The sequence below is a fragment of the Nycticebus coucang genome, chromosome 8, assembly GCF_027406575.1.
Source record: "Nycticebus coucang isolate mNycCou1 chromosome 8, mNycCou1.pri, whole genome shotgun sequence".
Lineage (NCBI taxonomy): Eukaryota > Metazoa > Chordata > Mammalia > Primates > Lorisidae > Nycticebus > Nycticebus coucang.
In genome coordinates, this window is record NC_069787.1 from 76,950,448 (window position 1) to 76,972,532 (window position 22,085).

Below are 22,085 nucleotides of genomic sequence, written 5' to 3' on the forward strand. Positions count from 1 at the left end.
ATGTCTTTATCAGGTTGTAGTTCCAGGTTAACCATGTAAGTGAGCTAAATAGTATTTCTTCCCCCTCTGGTTTCTGAAGAGTTTGTGTAAGTTAGGTCTTACCCAAGATAATGTTTGGTAGAATTCACCAAAGAAACCATCTGGCTTTCTGTGTGGGAAAATTTTTGATAAATGAATTCAAATTGTCCAATAGAATATTGTGAAGATTTTGTATTTCATCTGTGTTAGTTTGAGTAAGTTATATTTTTTAAAGAATTTTCCTTTTTCTTTTTCTTTCTTTTTTTTTTTTTGAGACAAAGTCTCATTATGTCGCCCTCGGTAGAGTGCTCTGGCTTCACAGCTCACAGCAACCTCAAACTTTTGGGCTGAAATGATTCTCTTGCCTCAGCCTCCCGAGTAGCTGGGACTACAGGTGCCCACAATGCCTGGCTATTTTTTGGTTGCAGTTGTCATTGTTGTTTAGCAGGCCCAGGCTGGGCTCGAACCCACCAGCTTTGGTGTATGTGGCCAGCGCCCTGTTCACTGAGCTACAGGTGCTGAGCCAAGGAATTTTCCTTTTTATATGTTGTCATATTTATGCTATAACATGGTTATGTTCCCATAAATATTCTCTTCTTTTGTTTATTTTTTATACTCCTAGTCTCCCATGATCCTTCTAGCTCATCCTCCTGAGTAGCTGGGGATACAGGCTATACCACCAGGCAATCACTCACCTTTTTATTTATTTATTTATTTATTTTTTTTTTGTAGAGACAGAGTCTCACTTTACTGCCCTCGGTAGTCTCACTTTACTGCCCTCGGTAGAGTGCCGTGGCCTCACACAGCTCACAGCAACCTCCAACTCCTGGACTTAAGCGATTCTCTTGCCTCAGCCTCCCGAGCAGCTGGGACTACAGGCGCCCGCCACAACGCCCGGCTATTTTTTTTTGGTTGCAGTTTGGCCGGGGCCGGGCGTGAACCCGCCACCCTCAGTATATGGGGCCGGCGCCTTACTGACTGAGCCACAGGCGCTGCCCCACTCACCTTTTTAATGTCTGTAGGATCTACAGCTATATCTCCATTTTCATTTATGATATTGTTATTTTTATTTATTTAATCTTTTTATTTTTTTGAGTCTCACTTTGTCGCCCTTGGTAGAGTGCCATAGCATTGGAGTCTCGTTCTTGCTCAGGCTAATCTTGAACTCCTGAACTCAACCAGTCCACTCACCTTGGCCTCCCAGAGCTAGGATTATAGGCATGAGCCAGGCTAATGATATCAATAATTCGAAGGGGGTTTCTCCTTTCTTTTTCTTCTTTCCCCTGACCTAACCAGAGGAATTATTAAATGATTCTTTTTTCTTTTTTTGTGACAGAGTCTCACTCTGTTACCCCGCCTACTGTGCCCTGGCATCATCATAGCTCAACAGTAACCTCAAACTCCTGGGCACAAGCCTCCCAAGCAGCTGGGACTACAGTCATCCACCACAACTCCTGGCTAATTTTTTCTGTTTTTAGTATTGTAGAAACAGGGTCTTATTCTTGCTGAGGGTGGTCTTAAACTCCTAAGCTCAAGGAATCCTCCCTCAGCCTCCCAGAGTGCCCCCACCCCCAGCCTGGATGGATGTTTTCAAAGAACAAACTTTTATGTCATTCTCTTCCTTTGTTGTCTGTTTTCTATTTCATTGATTTCTGCTCTTAACTTCATTTTCTCTTCTACTGACTCTTGTTTTGATCTCTTTTTAGCTTCTTATGTTATTTGTTTATTTTGACCAGAGGTATCCAATATGAGGACTGGTTTTACCTGTGTCATTAGATATCATGAAAAGTATGCATGGACCCTTACTTTTTTTTTTTTTGCTAATCAACTTTTGTTAGTGTTTATGTATTTAGTGTGTGGCCTAAGACATCAATTGTTCTACTCAGATGAAGCAGAAAAAGAATAAAAAGATTAGACACTGCTTTTTTATTCTTTTCTTATTTTCTTTTTATTTTTTTTATTTTGTAGAGACAGAGTCTCACTGTACCGCCCTCGGGTAGAGTGCCGTGGCGTTACACGGCTCACAGCAACCTCTAACTCTTGGGCTTATGCGATTCTCTTGCCTCAGCCTCCCAAGCAGCTGGGACTATAGGCGCCCGCCACAACGCCCGGCTATTTTTTTGTTGCAGTTTGGCCGGGGCAGGGTTTGAACCCACCACCCTCGGTATATGGGGCCGGCGCCCTACTCACTGAGCCACAGGCGCCGCCCATTCTTTTCTTATTTTCTAATGTAAGCTTTTTTTTAAACTATACAGTTCTCCTTAAGCTCAGCTATAATTTAATTCCACACATTAATTTGGTTTTTTGTTTTATTGGTTTGGGGGGGGGGGGTGTTGAGACAGGGTCAGAGTCCAGGCATCATCATAGCTCACTGCAACCTTAAATTCCTAAATTCCTAGGCTTACGCAATCCTCTTCCAAGTATCTGGGACTACAAGCATGCACTGTCCTGCCTAGCTAATAATTTGTTTTGCTTCATTTGTTACTTTGTTTGGCAGGGTGTTTTGTTTTTTTTTTTTGCAGTTTTTGGCCAGGGCTGGGTTTGAACCCACCACCTCCAATGTATGGGGCCGGTGCCCTACTCCTTTGAGCCACAGGCGCCATAATTTTTTTTTAATTACACTTTATTTAGAAGTATTTTTGAGAGTTCTTTGGATACTAGTCCTTTATCATATGTGTGGCATACTAATATTTTCTCCCAATCTGTAGCTTATCTTTTCATTCTGTTAGCACAGGAATTTCTTCAAGCTAAATGTTTTCAATTTTGATTCAAATAAATTTTGATGTGTTTTTTTTTTTTTTTTTTTTTTTTTGTAGAGACAGAGTCTTACTTTATGGCCCTCGGTAGAGAGCCGTGGCCTCACACAGCTCACAGCAACCTCCAACTCCTGGACTTAAGCCATTCTCTTGCCTCAGCCTCCCGAGTAGCTGGGACTACAGGCACCCACCACAACGCCTGGCTATTTTTTGGTTGCAGTTTGGCCGGGGCCGGGTTTGAACCCGCCACCCTCAGTATATGGGGCCAGCGCCTTACCGACTGAGCCACGGGCGCCACCCTTGATGTGTTTTTTTATTATCATTTCATTTTAATTATCTAATTTCTCTTGTGATTTCTTTTGTGATGTAGATCATTTAGAAACATTCTGCTTAATTTCCTAATATTATCTCTGAGATATCTCATTGATTTCTAGTTTTATTCCAGTGAGATGAGAGAACATACTTTGTATGATTTTAATTCTTTTAACTTTATTGAAACCAGTTTACGGCCCACATATGATTTATCTCAATGAAAGAGCTGTATACTGTTGAGAAGAATATATATCCAGCAGTTGTTGAGGATATATATCTCTTATATATTCTATAAATACTAATTTAGCCAATAGTCCTGTATTGTTCAGATCTTCTGTACTAATTTTTTGTTAATCGTACCCATCAATTATTGTGGGGTTGTTAAAATAGTTCTCTCTTATGGTAGCGTAATCTATTCTTCCCTTTTAAACTGTGCCCACTTTTCCTTCATATATTTTGAAAGTCCTATTATTAGGCATACACTGTCTAAAGAAAACAGTTCCCTTACAAACTCACAGAGAACACTTCTGACATCCAGTGATTGAGTTTTTTCCTGTATGAACCAATTTACCAACTCTGTAGATACCACCTGATTGTCCTATAATTTAATTAAATGTTGACACTAGACCTGGAGTTACCTTCAGATCCCACAAGTTAAGGCCACAATTCTATAAAATTGTTCCCATTCGAGGTGGCAAGTCTGAGCCTCCTGTACTCACTAACTGGCTATATATAGCAAGGGTTGCCACTAACCTTCTCAAGTTTGATAATTTGCTAGAATGGCTCATAGAACTCAGGGAAACACTTTATGTTTACCAGTTTCTTTTATTAAAGGATACAAATGAATAGCCAAATGAACAGGTACATAGTATAAGCCACTGAATCCTTTTTTGCTTCCCATATGCACAGCACATCTTTTTGCATCCATTTACTTCCAACCTACTTGTTTATATATTGAAACACATTTCTTTCTTTCTTTTTTTTTTTTTGTAGAGACAAAGTCTCACTTTATGGCCCTCGGTAGAGTGCCGTGGCCTCACACAGCTCACAGCAATCTCCAACTCCTGGGCTTAAGGGATTCTCTTGCCTCAGCCTCCCGAGTAGCTGGGACTACAGGCGCCCGCCACAATGCCCGGCTATTTTTTGGTTGCAGTTTGGCCGGGGCCGGGTTTGAACCCACCACCCTCGGTATATGGGGCCGGCGCCCTACCGACTGAGCCACAGGCGCTGCCCCTTTCTCTTTTTTTTTGAGACAGAGTCTCGGTAGAGTGCCTTGGTTTCATAGCTCACAGCAACCTCAAACTCTTGGGCTTACGCGATTCTCTTGCCTCAGCCTCCCAAGTAGCTGGGACTACAGGCACCCACCACAATGCCCAGCTATTTTTGTTGTTGTTGTTATAGTTGTCATTGTTGTTTGGCAGACCCAGGCTGAGTTGGAACCTGCCAGCCCCAGTGTATATGGCTGGCACAGTAGCCACTGAGCTACACTACAGGTGCCAAGCCTGCCCCTTTTTTTTTTAATGATGGGTCTCATTGTGTTGTCCAAGGTGGCCTTGAATAATTCCTGGGCTCAAATGATCCTCCTGCCTTACCACCTTAGCCTCCCAAGGAGCTAGGACACAAGGCATATGCCACTGCACTCAGCTTATTCTCTCCCTTTTAATTGGACTGGGTGGGTGGGGGTGGGTGTGTGTGTGTGTGTGTTTAGAGTCTCACTATGTTGCCCTCGTTAGAGTTCTCTGGCGTCACAGCTCACAGCTATCTCAAACTCCTGGACTTAAGGGATTCTCTTGCCTCAGCCTCCTAAGTAGCTGAGGCTACAGGTGCCCCGCCACAAAGCCTGGCTATTTTTTGTTGCAGTTGTTACTGTTTAGCTGGCCCGGGCCTGGTTCAAACCCACCAGCCTTGATATATGTGGCTGTCGTGGTAACCACTGTGCTATGGGTGCTGAACCTGTACTATTTATACTGTTCATAGTTAATGCAATTATTGATTTGCCTGGATTTAGTTCTGCTATTTGTACTATTTTTTTCTTTTCTTTTTTTTTTTTTTTTTTTTTTTTTAGAGACAGAGAGTTTCACTGTATTGACCTTGGTAGAGCGCTATAGTGTCACAGCTAACAGCAACCTCCAAGTCCTTGGTTTAGGCGATTCTCTTGCCTCAGCCTCCCAAGTAGCTGGGACTACAGGCACCCACCACGATACCTGGCTATTTTTTGTTGCAGTTTAGCCAGGGCCAGGTTTGAACCCGCCATCCTTGGTATATGGGGCCGGCACCCTACCCACTAAGCCACAGGTACTGCCCCATGTACTATTTTGTTTTCTAATTTGTCGTTATTCCTTCTCTTTTGTTAGGTTGATTAAATATATATATATGTTTTTTGTTTTGTTTTGTTTTTTTTTTTTTTTTGGAGATAGAGTGGCAAGCTGTCACCCTGGGTAGAGTGCCGTGGCGTCAACAACCTCAAACTCTTGGGACTACAAGTGCCCACAACAGCCAGCTATTTTTATTTTTGGTTGTAGTTGTCATTGTTGTTTGGCAGGCTCGGGCTGGATTCAAACCTGCCAGCTCTGGTGTATGTGGCTGGCGCCCTCGCCGCTGAGCTACAGGCACACAGCCTGATTAAATATTTTTTAGAATATGATTTTTTTTTTTTTTGTAGAGACAGAGTCTCACTGTACCGCCCTCGGGTAGAGTGCCGTGGTGTCACACGGCTCACAGCAACCTCTAACTCTTGGGCTTATGCGATTCTCTTGCCTCAGCCTCCCGAGTAGCTGGGACTACAGGCGCCCGCCACTGATTTTTTTTTTTGTAGAGACATAGTCTCACTGTACCGCCCTCGGGTAGAGTGCCGTGGCGTCACACGGCTCACAGCAACCTCTAACTCTTGGGCTTACGCGATTCTCTTGCCTCAGCCTCCCGAGCAGCTGGGACCACAGGCGCCCGCCACAGCGCCTGGCTATTTTTTTGTTGTTGTTGTTGTTGCAGTTTGGCCGGGGCTGGGTTTGTACCCGCCACCCTCGGCATATGGGGCCGGTGCCCTACTCACTTAACCACAGGCGCCGCCCTAGAATATGATTTTTAGGGCGGCACCCATAGCTCTTTGGGTAGGGCACCGGCCACATACACCAAGCCTGGCAGGTTCAAACCTGGCCCAGGCCAGCTAAAACAATAACTGCAACAGAACAGTAGTCGGCGTTGTGGAGGGCACCTGTAGTCCCAGCTACTTGGGAGGCTGAGGCAAGAGAATTGCTTAAGCCCAAGAGTTTGAGGTTGCTGTGAGCTGTGACGCCACAGCATTCTACCAAGGGCGACAGCTTGAGACTTTCTCAAAAAAAAATGGTATGATTTTTATTTATCTCTTGGCTTTTTAATTGTACCTTTTAGCATTATATTTTAGTATTTACTCTAGGGATTATAATATATAGTGCATCCTTAGCTGTAGTCCCAGCTACCTGGGAGGCTGAGAACTAAGGATCACTTGACTTCAGGAGTTTGAGAGTTGGAGGTTGCACTGAGCTATGATGATGCACTGCACTCTAGCCTAGGTGACAGAGTTTCTCCAGAAAAACAAAAAAAGACATTCTTAACTTTTTATCTATATAGACTATATAGAATTAGTATTATATGGCTTCAGGTAAAAGTTAAGAACTTTCCACCTATACAGGCTCTTTTCTCCACTGCCTCTTATCCTTTGCATTATTTTCTTATATATTTGTCTCTATGCACATAATAAGCCCTTTTATTTCTAATTTGAACAGTCATGTGAAAATTAAAGAATTTAAAAGGAAAAAGGTAGTCTTTTATGTTTAGTCAAATAATTACCAGTTTTGGATATTCTGGATTCCATAAGGGATCGTTTCTCTTCAGCCTGACTACCTTTAGCATTTTTTGTCATACATCTCTCAGTTTCCTTAGTTTGTTTTATGTTTGTTTGGTTAATCTAAAATTGCCTTCTAGATCTTCATTCTTCAGAGAAGTTTTTTTTTTTTAATTGTTTGGGATTTATTGAGGGTGCTAAGAACTTAGGTTACACTGATTGCCTTTGTTAGGTAAACTCTCTTTTATAATTGTGTCCTGTCCCCAAGAAGTGTGCCGTACACCTTGAACCCCCCAACCCTCTCCCTCCTCTTCCCGCTCCCTCATTCCTCTACTCCCCCACTGTGTATTAAGAGAATATTTTTACTAAATATTGATAGAATATTGTGGGTTGGTAGGTTTTATTTATTTATTTTGTTTTATTTTGGAGACAGAGTCTCACTATGTCACCCTCAGTAGAGTGCTGTGGCGTCACAGCACAGTGCTAGGCTATTTTTTTGTTGTTTTTTGAGATAGTCTCACTATGCCACCCTTGGTAGAGTGTTGTGGCATCACAGCTCACAGCAACCTCAAACTCATGGGCTCAAGCAATTCTCTTGCCTCAACAGGGACTATAGGCACCCGCCACAACACCCAGCTATTTTTTGGTTGCAGCCGTCATTGTTGTTTGGTGGGCCCGGGCTGGATTCAAACCCACCAGCTCAGGTATATGTGGCTGGCGCCTTAGCCACTTGAGCCACAGGTGCCGAGCCCCCAGCTATTTTTTGATTATAGTTATCATTGTTGTTTAGCAGGCCCAGGCCAGGTTCAAACCTGCCAGCCTTGGTGTATGTGGTTGGCGCCTATTCACTGGGGTATGGACACTGAGCCAGACGCTGGGCTATTTTTAGAGACAGGGTCTGGCTCTTCCTCAAGCTGCTCTTAAACTTCTGAGCTCAGGCAATCCACCCACCTCAGCCTCCCACAGTATTAATTATTTTTTCTTTCAATTAAGTTCTCTTAAGATGTCACTGCCCTATGCTTTAGCCTCTGTTTTTTCTGAGGAGAAGTTCTTGATCATTGTGTAAACAGGGGTCCTCAAACTTTTTAAACAGGGGGCCAGTTCACTGTCCCTCAGACCATTGGAGGGCCAGACTATAGTTTAAAAAAAAACACTATGAACAAATTCCTATGCACACTGCACATATCTTATTTTGAAGTAAAAAAACAAATACAATCACACTGCCACATATGGCCCGCAGGCTGTAGTTTGAGGACCCCTGGTAAAAGATGCCATTTACCTCTCTCTTAAGACAGACTTTTCTCTGTTTTTCAACAGTTAAACTATTATGAGTCAGATTGTGATTTTTTATTTTTAATACTGCTTGGAGTTAGCTGACTTCCTTAAGTCTATAAACTTATTCACTAAATTTAGAATTATTTTGGTCATTATTTTAAATCCTTTTTGAAACCAGTCTTGATGGTACAACATTACTTTTAAAAATGATTTTAAGAGTAAGCAAGTTGGCACACAGGCCTGTAATCCTAGCCCTCTGGGAGGCCGAGGCAGGTAGATTGCTTGAGCTAAGGAGTTTGAGACCAGCCTGAGCAAGAATAAGACCCTGTCTCTACTAAAAATAGAAAAACTAGCCAGAGTTTTTTATTCAGTGTGAGATTGTGACATTGCCAAACTTTTATAAAATTAAAATGGAGGGGTTGGGTGTGGTAGTTCATGCCTATAATCCCAGCACTTGGGAGACCAAGGCAGGTGGATTGCCTGAGCTCACGGGTTCAAGATCAGTCTGAGCCAGAACGATACACCGTCTCTAAAAAATAGCCAAGCCTTGTAGTTGGCACCTATAATCCCGTTACTTGGGAAGCTGAGACAAGAGGATCACTTGAACCCAAGAGTTTGAGGTTGCTATGAGCTAAGACACCATGGCGCTTTACCCAGGCTGACCAAGTGAGACTTTGTCTCAAAAAAATAAAATAAAATACATAAATAAAATGAAAGCTGCTCTAGAATTCGGAAAGAGTATAACAGAACTAGAAAAGGATAGGAAATAATGTTGGGGCCAACATTGGAAATTTATCTGTACCAGAAAATAAAATCAAAGGATTGAAAATAAAATTTTAATTTAATTTGCCTTTTTTTATGGGAGGCCCCAAAATGGATAAGAGGAAATGTTTGAACCAAATTTAATTAAGCCCAGTTATTTCCATGAGTATAAATTTTAAAATCTTAATTAGTTCTTTTAGACTCTAATGTGACACTTAGTGAATTATTTTCCATTTAGTTAAAAGGGACCTCCTATGGTCCAGTGTTTATAAAAAAAGATGAATCAAACAAATGGTTGATAACATAAATATTATAGACAGTTTTAGTGGGCTTAAAGAATCATATTTCTTTTGCGCTGAGCCCAGTGTTGACATTAGCCGCAGATATATGTACCTAAAACAGGATTATGGTTAATAATCTTTTGAATCTTACATTGCTTTTGCAAAAGACCCAGCCCCATTTCACTCTTATGGCTGAGTGTAGTCCTACTATAACTTCATCTAAAAAAACTACAATAGAAGGACCTACCCATGTGACATGTCACACTGTCAGTCTGTGTTCACCTTGGCATGATTCACATCTGCCTCCAAGGATCTCGTTTAGATGAACTGGTGATCAGATTGATCACAAGCCAGGGTTAAAACAATTCATCACTGGTCTGCCACTCTGTGGAAACCCCACAGAGCCACTGCTGACCTTAGACAAATCATTTAACCCCTGTGGACCTTGCTTTCCTCTTTCTTCTGTCAAATAAAGCAGTTGGATTGGGTAATCTTAAGGTCTGCAATTGTATAAAATGCTAAGTCTCTATGACTTTATACATTTTATTTGCTCCCTGGGGTAGGACTGGGCTTTTTGGGTTGCTAGATTTGGTGAAGATAAAACTACTTTAGCTGGCAGCGCCGGTAGCTCTTTCGGCAAGGACCCTGGCCACATACACGTAGGGTGGCGCATTCGAACCTGGCCCAGGTCTGCTAAGTAACAATAACAACTGCAACCAAAAACAATAGCCGGGCGTTGTGGCAGGCGCCTGCAGTCCCAGCTACTTGGGAGCCTGAAGCAAGAGAATCACTTACACCCAAGAGTTTGAGGTTGCTGTGGCCTATGAGGCCACGGCACTCTACCCAGGGTGACAGCTTGAGACTCCGTCTCAAAAAAATAAGGCGGCACCTGTGGCTCAGTAAGTAGGGTGCAGCCCCATATACTGAGGGTGGTGGGTTCAAACCTAGCCTCAGCTGAACAGCAACAAAAAAATAGCTGGGCATTGTGGTGGGCACCTGTAGTCCCAGCTACTAGGGAGGCTGAGGCAAGAGAATTGCCTAAGCCCATGAGTTGGAGATTGCTGTGAGCTGTGACGTAACTGCACTCTACTGAGGGCGATAAAATGAGACTCTGTCTCTACAAAAAAATAATAACAATAAAATAAAACTTCTTTAACTGCTTTGTGCCAAACTTCTGTTTTTGTTGGATTTAGGATATGTTTGTCAATAAGATTGTTTTTGCACAGAACTATTATAAATAGCAAAATGTTTACAGAAAACAAAGTGAAAAATTAATTGAACTGTTAAACTTCTCTTAAGAGGTAAAAGTTGACAAGTTTAATATTTTTTGGATTATCATAGATAATTGCATTGGCTTGGGGTTTGTTTTTTTTGTTTGAAATTTTTAAATCTAGTATCATATTCAGTTTGAGAAATTACATTATTGAGGAGGGTTAGCCAATTTTTCCAACAACTTTCACTGTGAGATTGTAAATTTATTTTCTTTGACAAATGGTGGATGACTGAATTTATCCCCTCTTTTAACAAGGGCTAAAGTATTTCAGATACTTTTCGATTAATTTAACTCACAGAATATGTGGCTTGACAGATTTCCGTGCCCAGTCTTGTATAGTTTGTTGTTTCCTGCTTTAAGAAGAAAGTTTTTCTCCTTTATTTCCTTCCTTCCTTCCATTCTTCCTCCCTCCTCCTTTTTGTTTTCCTTCTCTCTTTTTCCAACACTTGGCATTCTGAAGCCATTCTAGAGCTAGCTCCTGCAGCATGTGAAGGGGAGTGTGGGGTTTTGTCAGACCCTCCACAGGGGGGAGAAGCCAGTGTCTCTTCCCTTGAGGTATAGCTCTTCCAGTCTGATGAACTGTCAGATCCACTGAGGGGTTGGTAAAGCAGATTGGACAGTGACTCGAGGAGGTGGCAGGGAGGGGGCGGGGGTATTTTAAGCAGTAACTGTGAACAGTAAAGTGTATTCTCCAGGGGCTTAGTGAGATAGAATTGTGTGTGTTTCTAGGGTTAGCCTTCTCCAGAAATTATGCCAAGTGCAGTATTGTTTTCTAAGAGGAAAAGGAGGATGAGTGCGAGGGTGATGAGAGGTGAGTTGGGGTGAATTGTAAGGCTCGAAGAGAAGGGGCGCATAAATGTTGGCTTGAGTTTGAGGCAATGAAACTTGCTTAATCTTGATCGACCTTGATCAGAATGACAACCCCAAAGTTTTGTATTCACATGTTTATTTTTTAATAGAATGATTATTTTATTGTTAGAATCTTTTACCCTATGGTGATTTAATGTGTATCTTATAGTAAAAGGTAAAAGTTGAATAAAGCAAATTTTTATATTCTTGTACATAATTATAGTTTGGGCTTCCTGGGAAACAAAATCCTGCTGCAGATCTTACATGACTGATTTCTGGACCCAAAGTGGGCTTGACAGAGAGCTGGAGCAGTAATAGCCCACCTACTGTCAGGAGAGGCCAGGGCAGGCATTTCCCAGCAAGCCTGCCTGAGGTGGGGCTTGTCCTAAACTCTAGGACTTCGTACGAGACCCCTGTATGTGGGAGCCAAAAGAGAGTCAGCTTCATCAGCAGAATGACCTACCAACAAGAAATGTGGGAATCTGGCTGCTTGGAGAAGCAAATTTAAAATGTTAAAAGCTGTCTTTTCTTTTTTGGCTGGGGTAGACAGTCTCATTTTTCACTCTCAGTTGAGTGCTGTGGCGTCATAGCTCACAGCAAACTCAAACTCTTGGGCTTTAGTGATTCTCTTGCCTCAGCCTCCCAAGTGGCTGGGACTACAGGCACCTGCCACGACACCTGCCTATTTTTAGAGATGGGATCTCTCTCTGGCTCAGGGTGGTCTGGAATCCGTGCACTCAGGCAATCCACCTGCCTTGGCCTCCCAGAGTGCTCAGATTACAGGTGTGAGGCTTGACACCTGGCGAAAGCTGTCTTCTTTAGCAAGCACCTATTAAGCACCTACTACAGATGATGAGAAATTGCTCTCATCTTTGCATAAGCAACAAATGATACATGCTTCCACTTTTAAGGAGCTTATGTTTTACCCTAACCATTGGCAAAGTTACAAATGAAAACGAGTATTAAGGCTGGACGCAGTGGTTCGTGCCTATAATTCCAGCGTTCTGGGAAGCCGGTGGATCCCATGAGTTCAATGAGTTTAAGAGCAGCCTGAGCAAGAGCAAGACCCCATCACTACTAAAAATAGTAAAGAATTAGCAGGGTGTTGTGGCGGGCACCTGTAGTCCCAGCTACTTGAGAGGCTGAGAAGAGGATCTTCTGAGCCCAAGAGTTTGAGGTTGCTGTGAACTATGATGCCATGGCACTCTACCCAGGGCTACAGAGTCTGTCTCGAAAAAAGAAAATGGATATTAAATTTTGTCACTGTCATTTATATAGGCCCCCCTGAGCTGGATCTTCTTGAGCCTGTGGAGACTAGACCTTTAAAAGTCTCTTTTCTTCTTCATAAGCAGTATATACCTAACATGCAGTAGGCATCCAGTATACTTAAGTGAATGCATGTTCATCTCCATTTTAAAATAAAAACTATAGGCGGCGCCTGTGGCTCAAGGAGTAGGGCGCCGGTCCCATATGCCGGAGGTGGCGGGTTCAAACCTAGCCCCGGCCAAAAACCAAAAAAAAAAATCTATAAATAAGCCAAAAGAAAAGATTAAGTCACCTAATCTTGCCACACATACTTAACCCTTATGTGCCTCTGAAGATGAGAGATAACTAGCCAGTGCCTCCTGTATCCTCTGGTTTCTTTTTCTTTTCTTTTTTTGAGGCAGTCTCACTGTGTCACCCTTGGTAGAATGCCATGGTGTCACAGCTCACAGCAAACTCAAACTCTTGGGCTTAAGTGATTCTCTTGCCTCAGCCTCCCAAGTTGCTGAGATTACAGGCTCCCGCCACATCCTCTGGTTTCTTGAGTGTTCCATAAGGGACAGGGCTTCCCCGGGGACTTTGGCCACCAGGGCAGCCTTGCCACTGAAGCCAGCACTGGAGACCTAGGGATATTGACACTAGACTAGGTAATTTTCCCAGCAAGCCTGCCTAAGCCGGGCCTTCAGAATGATTTTATACGTTCTAATTCTTAGTTAGTGCCATGGCTTCCTCTCTTCTTTCCTGTGAGCCATTGCACCTGGCCTAGATTTCAATCTTTCCATTAGAAAGACTGAACAAACTGCCTTAGACACTATTTCAGCCCTACCATAGTACTCTAAGACCCCATGAACTTTAATTTTCTTGTGCCTTTTCCAGGACCAGTCTCCTTTTCTGGATTGTTTGGAATTAAGGTCTAAGATTCTAGCAACCAAGAGTGAGCAATTAAAGAGGAAACAGCAGAATACGTCTGAATTTGCCCAGCTGTGCTTTTTATGAGAAGGGCCATTTCTAGTCAGGATTTCACAGCATTAGAAAACTCTGTGGTGGGTCACACCTACAATTCTAGCACTCCGGGAGGCTGAGGCAGGTGGATTGCCTGAGCTCAAGAGTTTGAGATGACCCTGAGCAAGAGCTGGACCTGGTCTCTAAAAATAGCCAGCTAGGGGGCTGGGCACCTGTAGCTCATAGTTCCAACTACTCCGAAGGCTGAGGCAAGAGGATTGCTTGAGCCCAAGAGTTTGAGGTTGCTGCGTGCTATGATGCCACGGCACTCTACCAAGGGTGACAAAGTAAGACTGTCTCAAAAAAAAAAAAAAGGAAAACTCTATCATAAGGACAGGCACAGTGGCTCACACTTGTAATCCTAGCACTCTGGGAGGCCAAGGCAGGAGGATCCCTTGAGCTCAGGAGTTCTAGACCAGTCTGAGCAAGAGGGAGACCCTGTCACTACTAAAAGAATAGAAAAATTAGCAGGTGTTGTGGCAGGCACCTGTAGCACCCAGCTACTCAGGAGACTGAAGCAAGAGAATCTCTTGGGCCCAGGAGTTTGAGGTTGTGTGAGTTAGGCTGACCCACAGTGCTCTAGCCTGGGGCAGCAGAGTAAGACTGTCTCAGAAAAAGCTAAAAAAGAAAGAAAACTCTGTTGTGATATGATGCGCTTTACACTTTTCCTTAGACTAAAATCACAACCTGAATGCCCTTAATGAAATAAATGTGTTTTGTAATTTGTAAACGTAACTCAAAACCCTGTATCTTGAGTCAGGTCATTTGTGGTCAGTCATTCAGACTTCATTTCTATTTGATAAGCATTTATTTTAAGATTGCTTTATGGAGCAGTTGTTTAACATTCAAATGATCTATTAGCATCAAGTCTTTGTTAGACCTGTTTAAATGAGCTTGGCCATTAAGTAGAAAACCAAATAGAAATTTAGGTTTCAAATCTAACTTAGCAAAATCAATGTAACTTAAATTTTATCTTCACATATGTTTAACTTAATTTTCTCTTCAATATTCATTTAAAATAAGAGTAACTATGTAAACAAATTTTTTACCTCTTCTTGATACTATTAATAAGAACTATTGAATTAACTGGCTCAAACAAGAAAACTTTACAGTAAGCTAAGCTAAATGGATTCTTTAGTAAGTTAATTAGTAAAATCACAAATGTATAGAGAGAATAAAATCTGCTTCTAACACTTTATTTCTGGAATGGTAAAAGAGGCCAGGTGTGGTAGCTCACACCTGTAATCCTAGCACTCTGGGAGGCTGAGGCAGGAGGATTGCTTAAGCTCATGAGTACCAGACCAACCTGATCAAGAGTGAGACCCCCATCTCTAGTAAAAATGAAAAACTGAGGCAAGAGGATTGCTTGAGGCCAAGAGTTTGAGGTTTCTATGAGCCATGATGCTACAGCACTCTATGCAGGACAAGAGAGTGAAACTCTTTCTCCAAAAATTTTTTTAAAAAAGAATATTAAAAGAAATGTTCTGGGCAGCTCCTGTGGCTCAGTAAGTAGGGCGCCAGCCCCATATACCAAGGGTGGCAGGTTCGAACTCAGCCCCGGCCAAACTGCAACAAAAAAATAGCTGGGCCTTGTGGTGAGTGCCTATAGTCCCAGCTACTCGGGAGGCTGAGGCAAGAGAATCATCTAAGCCCAAGAGCTAGAGGTTGCTGTGAGCTATGACAGCACAGCACTCTACTGAGGGCAACAAAAAAAGAGAAAAAGAAATGTTCTACAGAGTAAGTTCTCATTAAACTATTAACTCCAATATTATTTTTTTGCAGGCTAAATATATTGTAACTTCATTTGGTTATTTCACTGGGGGTATGAGTCAGTTAACTGTTAACTGGAAACCAAAGATTATTTAGGTAAATAGCTAACCTATGCTTCAGAATGATTTTTATGTGTTCTTTTTTTTGAGACAGAGCCTCAAGCTGTTGTCGACCTGAGTAGGGTGCTGTGGTATCATAGCTCACAGCAACCTCCCACTCCTGGGCTCAAGCTATTCTCTTGCCTCCGCCTCCCAAGTAGCTGGGACTACAGGTGCCTGCCAAAACACCTGGCTATTTTTTGGTTGCAGCCGTCATTGTTATTTGGCAGGCCCAGGCTGGATTCAAATACCCCAGCTCAGGTGTATGTGGCTGGCGCCCTAGCCGCTTTAGCCACTGGCACCAAGCCTATGTTCTTATTCTTAATTAGTACCATGGCTTCCTCTCTTCTTTCCTGCAGTCCAGATTGTCACAACTATAACTACGAAGGTCATTCCTTCCTATTTAGCAGATATAACCATCATCAACGAGGTTTTCTGTTCCTTCCCTTTTATGTTCTAGGTGCTCCATCCTTGCTTGCAGTGCTTATGTGGCTCTGGCTTTGGGTGATAACCTTATGGCTTTGAACCATGCAGATAAACTTCTCCAGCAGCCGAAGCTATCAGGATCTCTTAAGTAAGTGTGACTTGTCCTATGTATCCCTGGTTTGTTTTGAGGTTTCCAATTCATCTGTAGTATGTATGTTTCTTTTTATTCCTCCAGTGGAATATAATTGGTGGGGAAAGCAATTTAAAAAACTGTCTTTTTTTTTTTGCAGTTTTTGGTCAGGGCTGGGTTTGAACCCACCACCTCCAGTATATGGGACCAGTGCCCTACTCCTTTGAGCCACAGGCACCGCCCTCTATTTTGTTCTTAAACAGAGTCTTCACTCAGTCACCCAGGGTAGAGTGCTATGGTATCATACTTCACAGCAATCACAAGCTCTTGAGTTCAAGGGATCCTCTTGGCTCAGTCTGCTGAGTAGCTGGGACTACAGGCGCTTGCTATAGTGCCTGTCTAGTTTTTCTGTTTTCACTAGAGACAGGGTCTCACTCTTACTAAGGCTGGTGTCAAACTCCAGAGCTCAAGTAAACTACCCACCTTGGCTTTCTAGAGTGCTAGGATTATAGGCTTGAGCCACGGTGCCCAGAAATTTCCTTAGTGGGCTCAGTGCTCGTAGCACAGTGGTTATGGCGCCAGCCACATACAGTGAAGGTGGCAGATTCGAACCTGGCCCAGGCCAGCCAAACAACTGCAACCAAAAAGTAGCCAGGTGTTGTGGTAGACTCCTATAGTCCCAGCTACTTGGGAGGCTAAGGCAAGAGAATTGCCTAAGCCCAAGAGCTGAAGAATGCTATGAGCACAGCATTCTACCGAGGGTGACAAAGTGAGACTCTGTCTCTAAAAATAAATAAATAAGCATTTTTTAAAAAATTTTTTCTTAACCATTTCATGAGATGGTTTTATTTAAACTATCTCATATTGGTATTGTTGGTATTGTGCTAAAATTTTCCACAGCACATCATCTTTCCTTTTTTCACAATTGAGTAAAATACAGTATTTTTGAATCTTTGTGTATGCTGATCCTGAAAATTTTATCCAAAGCCATGAGTATTCGACATAACACTAGGACAGTTGTTTATTCATTCATCCTGTAAGCATATACTTATAAACTCTGTAAAATGTAACCGTTTCCTCTTTTGCTTTATAGTGGTCTTTATTTACAATGTGCAACACTTAGAATTTCAAGGTCTCATTCTGACAAATAATTCATATTTGACATTTTTTTGCCTTAAAAAAAAACAAACTGGTGAGTCAGCCATGATGTCTCACACTTATAATTCTAGCACTTTGAGAAACTGAGGTGGGTGGATTGCCTAAGCTTACAGGTTCCAGATCAGCCTAAGCAAGAGCGAGACCCCATCTCTAAAAAATAGCTGGGTGTTGTGGTGGGTGGCTGTAGTCCCAGCTACTCAGGAGTCTGAGACAAGAGAATTGCTTGCACCTAAGAGATTGAGGTTGCTGTGAGCTCTGATGCCATGGCACTCTACCATTCAAAAGGTGGCAGAGTGAGACTCTGTCTCAAAAAAAAAAAACTGGTGAGTTTATATAAGCGTCTAAAATTAACATTGATTAAGGCTTTTTAAGGGCAGTGTTCCCCATGTATACCTCATATTTAAAAAGTAATTAAGAAATCATCCAGGGCAGCACCTGTGGCTCAGCAGGTAGAGCACCGGACCCATATACCGAGTGTGGCGGGTTCAAACCCGGCCCCAGTCAAACTGCAACAAAAAAAATAGCTGGGCGTTTTGGCGGGTGCCTGTGGTCCCAGCTACTCAGGAGGCTGAGGCAGGAGAATCGCCTGGGGACCCTGGAGTTGGAGGTTGCTGTGAGCTGTGTGACGCCATGGCACTCTACCAAGGGCGATAAGGTGAGACTCTGTCTCTACAAAAATAAAAATAAAAAAGAAATCATCCAGGCCAGGTGAGGTGGTTTGGGCCTGTAATGCTAGAACTTTGGGAGGCTGAGGTGGGTAGATTACCTGAGCTCAGGAGTTTGAGACCAACCTGAGCAACAATGAGACCCAATTTCTACTAAAAATAAAATAATTAGTGGGGTATTGTGGCAGGTGCCTGTAGTCCCAGCTGCTCAGGAGGGTGAGGCAAGAGTATTGCTGTAGCCCAAGAGTTTGAGATTTACTGTGAACCATGATGCTACAGCACTCCAGCCGGGGGCAACAGAGTGAGACTCTCAAAAAAAAAAAAAAATTATGTAAGACCTCATCACATTTCAAATATAACAGAGTTCCTGCTCTTCTGCAAGAGAACTTTGTCAAATATCCAAGTCTATAGGGGGGATTCTGAGTTTCAGTTCAAGGCAATTTTGGATTGCCTGTAAAGTGCCATACCTTCTTACCATTGCCCTACTCCATAAAAAACCAGAGTCAGGAAAGGAAGGTTATTGCTTGTATTCAGATTGCAGTATGTATGGCTATTTGAAAGTGGTGCACTTTTTCTTAATTTTTTATTTATTTTATTTATTTTTATTTTTATTTTTGAGACAGTCTCAGGCTATCACCCTGGGTAGAGTGCTATGGCATCATAGCTCACAGCAACCTAAAACTCTTGGGCTTAAGAGATTCTTTTGCTTCAGTCACCCAAGTAGCTGGGACTATAGGTGCCTGCCACAATGCCTGGCTATTTTTTTTTTGTTGTTGCAGTTGTCATTGTTGTTTTAGCTGGCCCGAGCCGGGTTCGAACCCACCCATGTATGTGGCCGGCACCGTATCCACTGAGCCACAGGCACCATCCTTATTTATTTTTGAGACAGAGTCACCCTTGGTAGAGTGCTGTGGCATCAGAGCTCATAGCAACCTCAAACTCTTGGGCTCAAGCAATCCTCTTGCCTTAGTTTTTCATTTTTTTAGGGTCTCACTCTTGCTTGGACTGCTCTCGAACTCCTGAGCTCAGGCATTCCACCCGCCTCAGCCTCCCAGAGTACTAAGATTATAAGCCACTGTGCCTGGCTTTTCTTAATTTTTTAAAGAAACAAAATTTTAGCTGCTTCTAAAATCCTTTGGTTGACATTGTGATCATTATTCTCAAGTAATTCAAAGAAGATTCTTCACTTGACATTTCTTTGGGAGGTTTGTTTTCTTTTTTTGTGAGGCAGAGTCTCAGGCTGTCACCCTGGATAGAGTGCTGTGGTGTCACAGCTCACAGCAACTGCAAACTCTTGTGCTTAAGCAATTCTCTTGCCTCAGCCTCTCAGGTAGCTGAGACTACAGGCGCCCACCACAACGCCTGGCTATTTTTTTGTTGCATTTGTTATTGTTGTTTATTTTTTTAATTAATTTTTTTATTAAATCATAGCTGTGTACATTAGTATGATCATGGGGCACCATACACTTGGTTCATAGACCGTTTGACACATTTTCCTCACACTAGTTAACATAGCTTTCCTGGCATTTTCTTAGTTATTTTGCTAAGACCTTTACATTCCACATTAGTAAGATTCACATATACCCTGTAAGATGCACCGCAGGTGTAATGTTATTGTTGTTTAGCTGGCCCAGGCCAGTTTCGAACCTGCCAGCCTCAGTGCATGTGGCCAGCTCTGTATCCATTGTGCTTCAGGCGCCAAGCCAAAATTTTCTTTTTTAATTCTCTTAACTAATCTATTATTCTATCTTAAACATTGTTTTTTTAATTTTTTTTTTTTTTTTTTTTTTTTTTGAGAAAGGATCTCACTCTGTCATCCTGGGTGGAATGCCATGATGTCATTATACCTCACAGCAACCCCAAATTATTGAGCTCAAGCAATCCTCTTGGCTTTGCCTCCCACACATCTGGGACTACAGGCCTCCGCCATGACACCTGGCCAGTTTTTTCTTTTTTTTTTTTTTTTTTTTGTAGAGACAGAGTCTCACTTTATGGCCCTGGGTAGAGTGCCGTGGCATCACACAGCTCACAGCAACCTCCAGCTCCTGGGCTTAAGTGATTCTCTTGCCTCAGCCTCCCAAGTAGCTGGGGCTACAGGCACCCGCCACAATGCCCAGCTATTTTTTGGTTGCAGTTCAGCCAGGGCTGGTTTGAACCCGCCATCCTCGGTATATGGGGCCGGCGCCTTACCGACTGAGCCACAGGTGCTGCCCAGTTTTTTCTATTTTTAGTCTCACTCTTGCACAGACAGGTGTCAAACTCCTGAGTTCAGGCAATCCACTCGACTAGGGCTCCCAGAGTTCTAGGATTACAGGTGTGAGCCACCATGTAGAGCCACCGCCATAATACCCGACTATTTTTAAAGATGGGGTCTCGCTATAGCTCAGGCTGGTCTTGAACCTATGAGCTCAGGCAATCTAACAGCCTCAGCCTCTCAGGGTGCTGGGATTACATGTGTGAGCCACCTCACCTGGCCCTGGCTTCTTAATTAATTAACACCATCACTAGTCTGTCTTCCCAGTAAGTTTGCCTTTCTGCATTTGACTGTCCTTGAATGCCGGAGGCAGCTTTCGCCCCACAGCTTGTTACTTTTTATGCACCCAGTCAAGGATTTCTAGGCTTTCTGTATCATAGAGGCATTTCTTTTGGTTATTAAAAAATTTTTGGTTTGGGGGGGTTTTTTGCAGTTTTTGGCTGGGGCTGGGCTTGAACCCACCACCTCTGGCATATGGGGCTGGTGCCCCACTCCTTTGTGCCACAGGCGCTGCCCAGGTTATTAAAAAATTTTTGTTCATGTCAGGTAATGTGCCAATATCATAACAATGTTTAAGGGAGGCACATCTCACACAGGAGTGTGAAAACCCAATTATCACACCCACAAACTACAAAAGAATTAAAAATTATTTTTTAATCAGTTTTGCAGAAAGCAAATTAAAGTACCTCTTTCAAGGTGTGCTTGTGTGTTTGTTTTATAATGATTAGTGGCTTACAGATACTGCATTAATGAATTCTTAAGAATTTTTTTTTTTTCGGGCGGCGCCTGTGGCTCAGGCGGTAAGGCGCCTGCCCCATATACCGAGGGTGGCGGGTTCAAACCCGGCCAAACTGCACCCAAAAAAATAGCCGGGCGTTGTGGTGGGCGCCTGTAGTCCCAGCTACTCGGGAGGCTGAGGCAAGAGAATTGCCTAAGCCCAGGAGTTGGAGGTTGCTGTGAGCTGTGTGAGGGCCACGGCACTCTACCCAGGGCCATAAAGTGAGACTCTGTCTCTACAAAAAAAAAAAAAAAAAGAATTTTTTTTTTCTCAAGGGAGTAGGGCACCAGCCCCATATGCCAGAGGTGGCAGGTTCAAACCCAGCCCCAGCCAAAAACTGGAGGGAAAAAAGATTTTTTATTTACTATTATTATTTTTTTTTTTTTTTTTTTTTTTGCTTTCAATTTCAGCTGGCTTGTTCATTCTTCGTTTAAAGTTTCTTTTTTTTCTTATTTTCTTTTTTTTTTTCTTTTCTTCCTTTAGTGATTCTCTTTCCCTTTGACTCCCAAGTATCTGGGATTACAGACACCCACCACAACGCCCGACTTTTTGGGCGGGTTTCACTCTGGCTCACTCATTCCTGCTCATACTGGTCTCGAAACTCCGAGCTCAGGCAATCCACCTGCCTCGGCCTCCCACAGTGCTGGGACTACAGGCGTGAGGACCATGCCCAGCCTTTTTTTTTGTTTTCTTTTTTTTTTTTTTTTTTTGAGACAGAGTCTTACTTTGTCTCCCTTGGTAGATTACTGTGACATCATAGGTTACAGCTACCCCACACTCTTGGTCTCAACCTCTTGGTTCAGCTTCCCAAGTAGCTGGGACTACAGGCACCCACCACAATACCTGGCTATTTTTAGAGACAAGGTCTGGTTCTGGCTCAGGCTGGTCTCAAACCTGTGAGCTCGGGCAATCCACCAGCCTTGGCCTTCCAGAGTACTAGTATTACAGGCGTGAGCCACTGTGCCTGGTCTTTAAGAAATATTTTATTTCAAAATTTATTTGAAGTTACTGATTTTTTTTTAATATCATTTCTGTTAGGGTATTTGGTGGCGAAATAAAAGGTCATTGCAGCTGCTCCCACTAGTTAGAAGAAAGAAATTGCTTAATAGGGAGGCACCTGTGGCTCAGTCAGTAGGGCGCCGGCCCCATATACCGAGGGTGGCGGGTTCAAGCCCGGCCCCGACTGAACTGCAAA

The 22,085-nt window shown here is 42.9% G+C and overlaps 1 protein-coding gene and 1 non-coding gene across 7 annotated transcripts in view; one reads left to right on the forward strand and one right to left on the reverse strand.

Annotated features, from left to right (window-relative positions):
• Window positions 1-22,085, forward strand: part of CNOT10 (CCR4-NOT transcription complex subunit 10) — a 100,784-nt gene that overhangs the window by 64,050 nt on the left and 14,649 nt on the right. For all 6 annotated transcript variants that reach the window (XM_053599638.1, XM_053599640.1, XM_053599641.1 and 3 more), the window contains one exon: window positions 15,940-16,053. In XM_053599638.1, the coding sequence (XP_053455613.1) occupies window positions 15,940-16,053 (114 nt within the window). The remainder of the gene's footprint in view (window positions 1-15,939; window positions 16,054-22,085) is intronic.
• Window positions 20,653-20,752, reverse strand: LOC128593076 (small nucleolar RNA U13). Its single transcript, XR_008382251.1, has one exon. It is a non-coding gene; the product is annotated as a small nucleolar RNA U13 (small nucleolar RNA).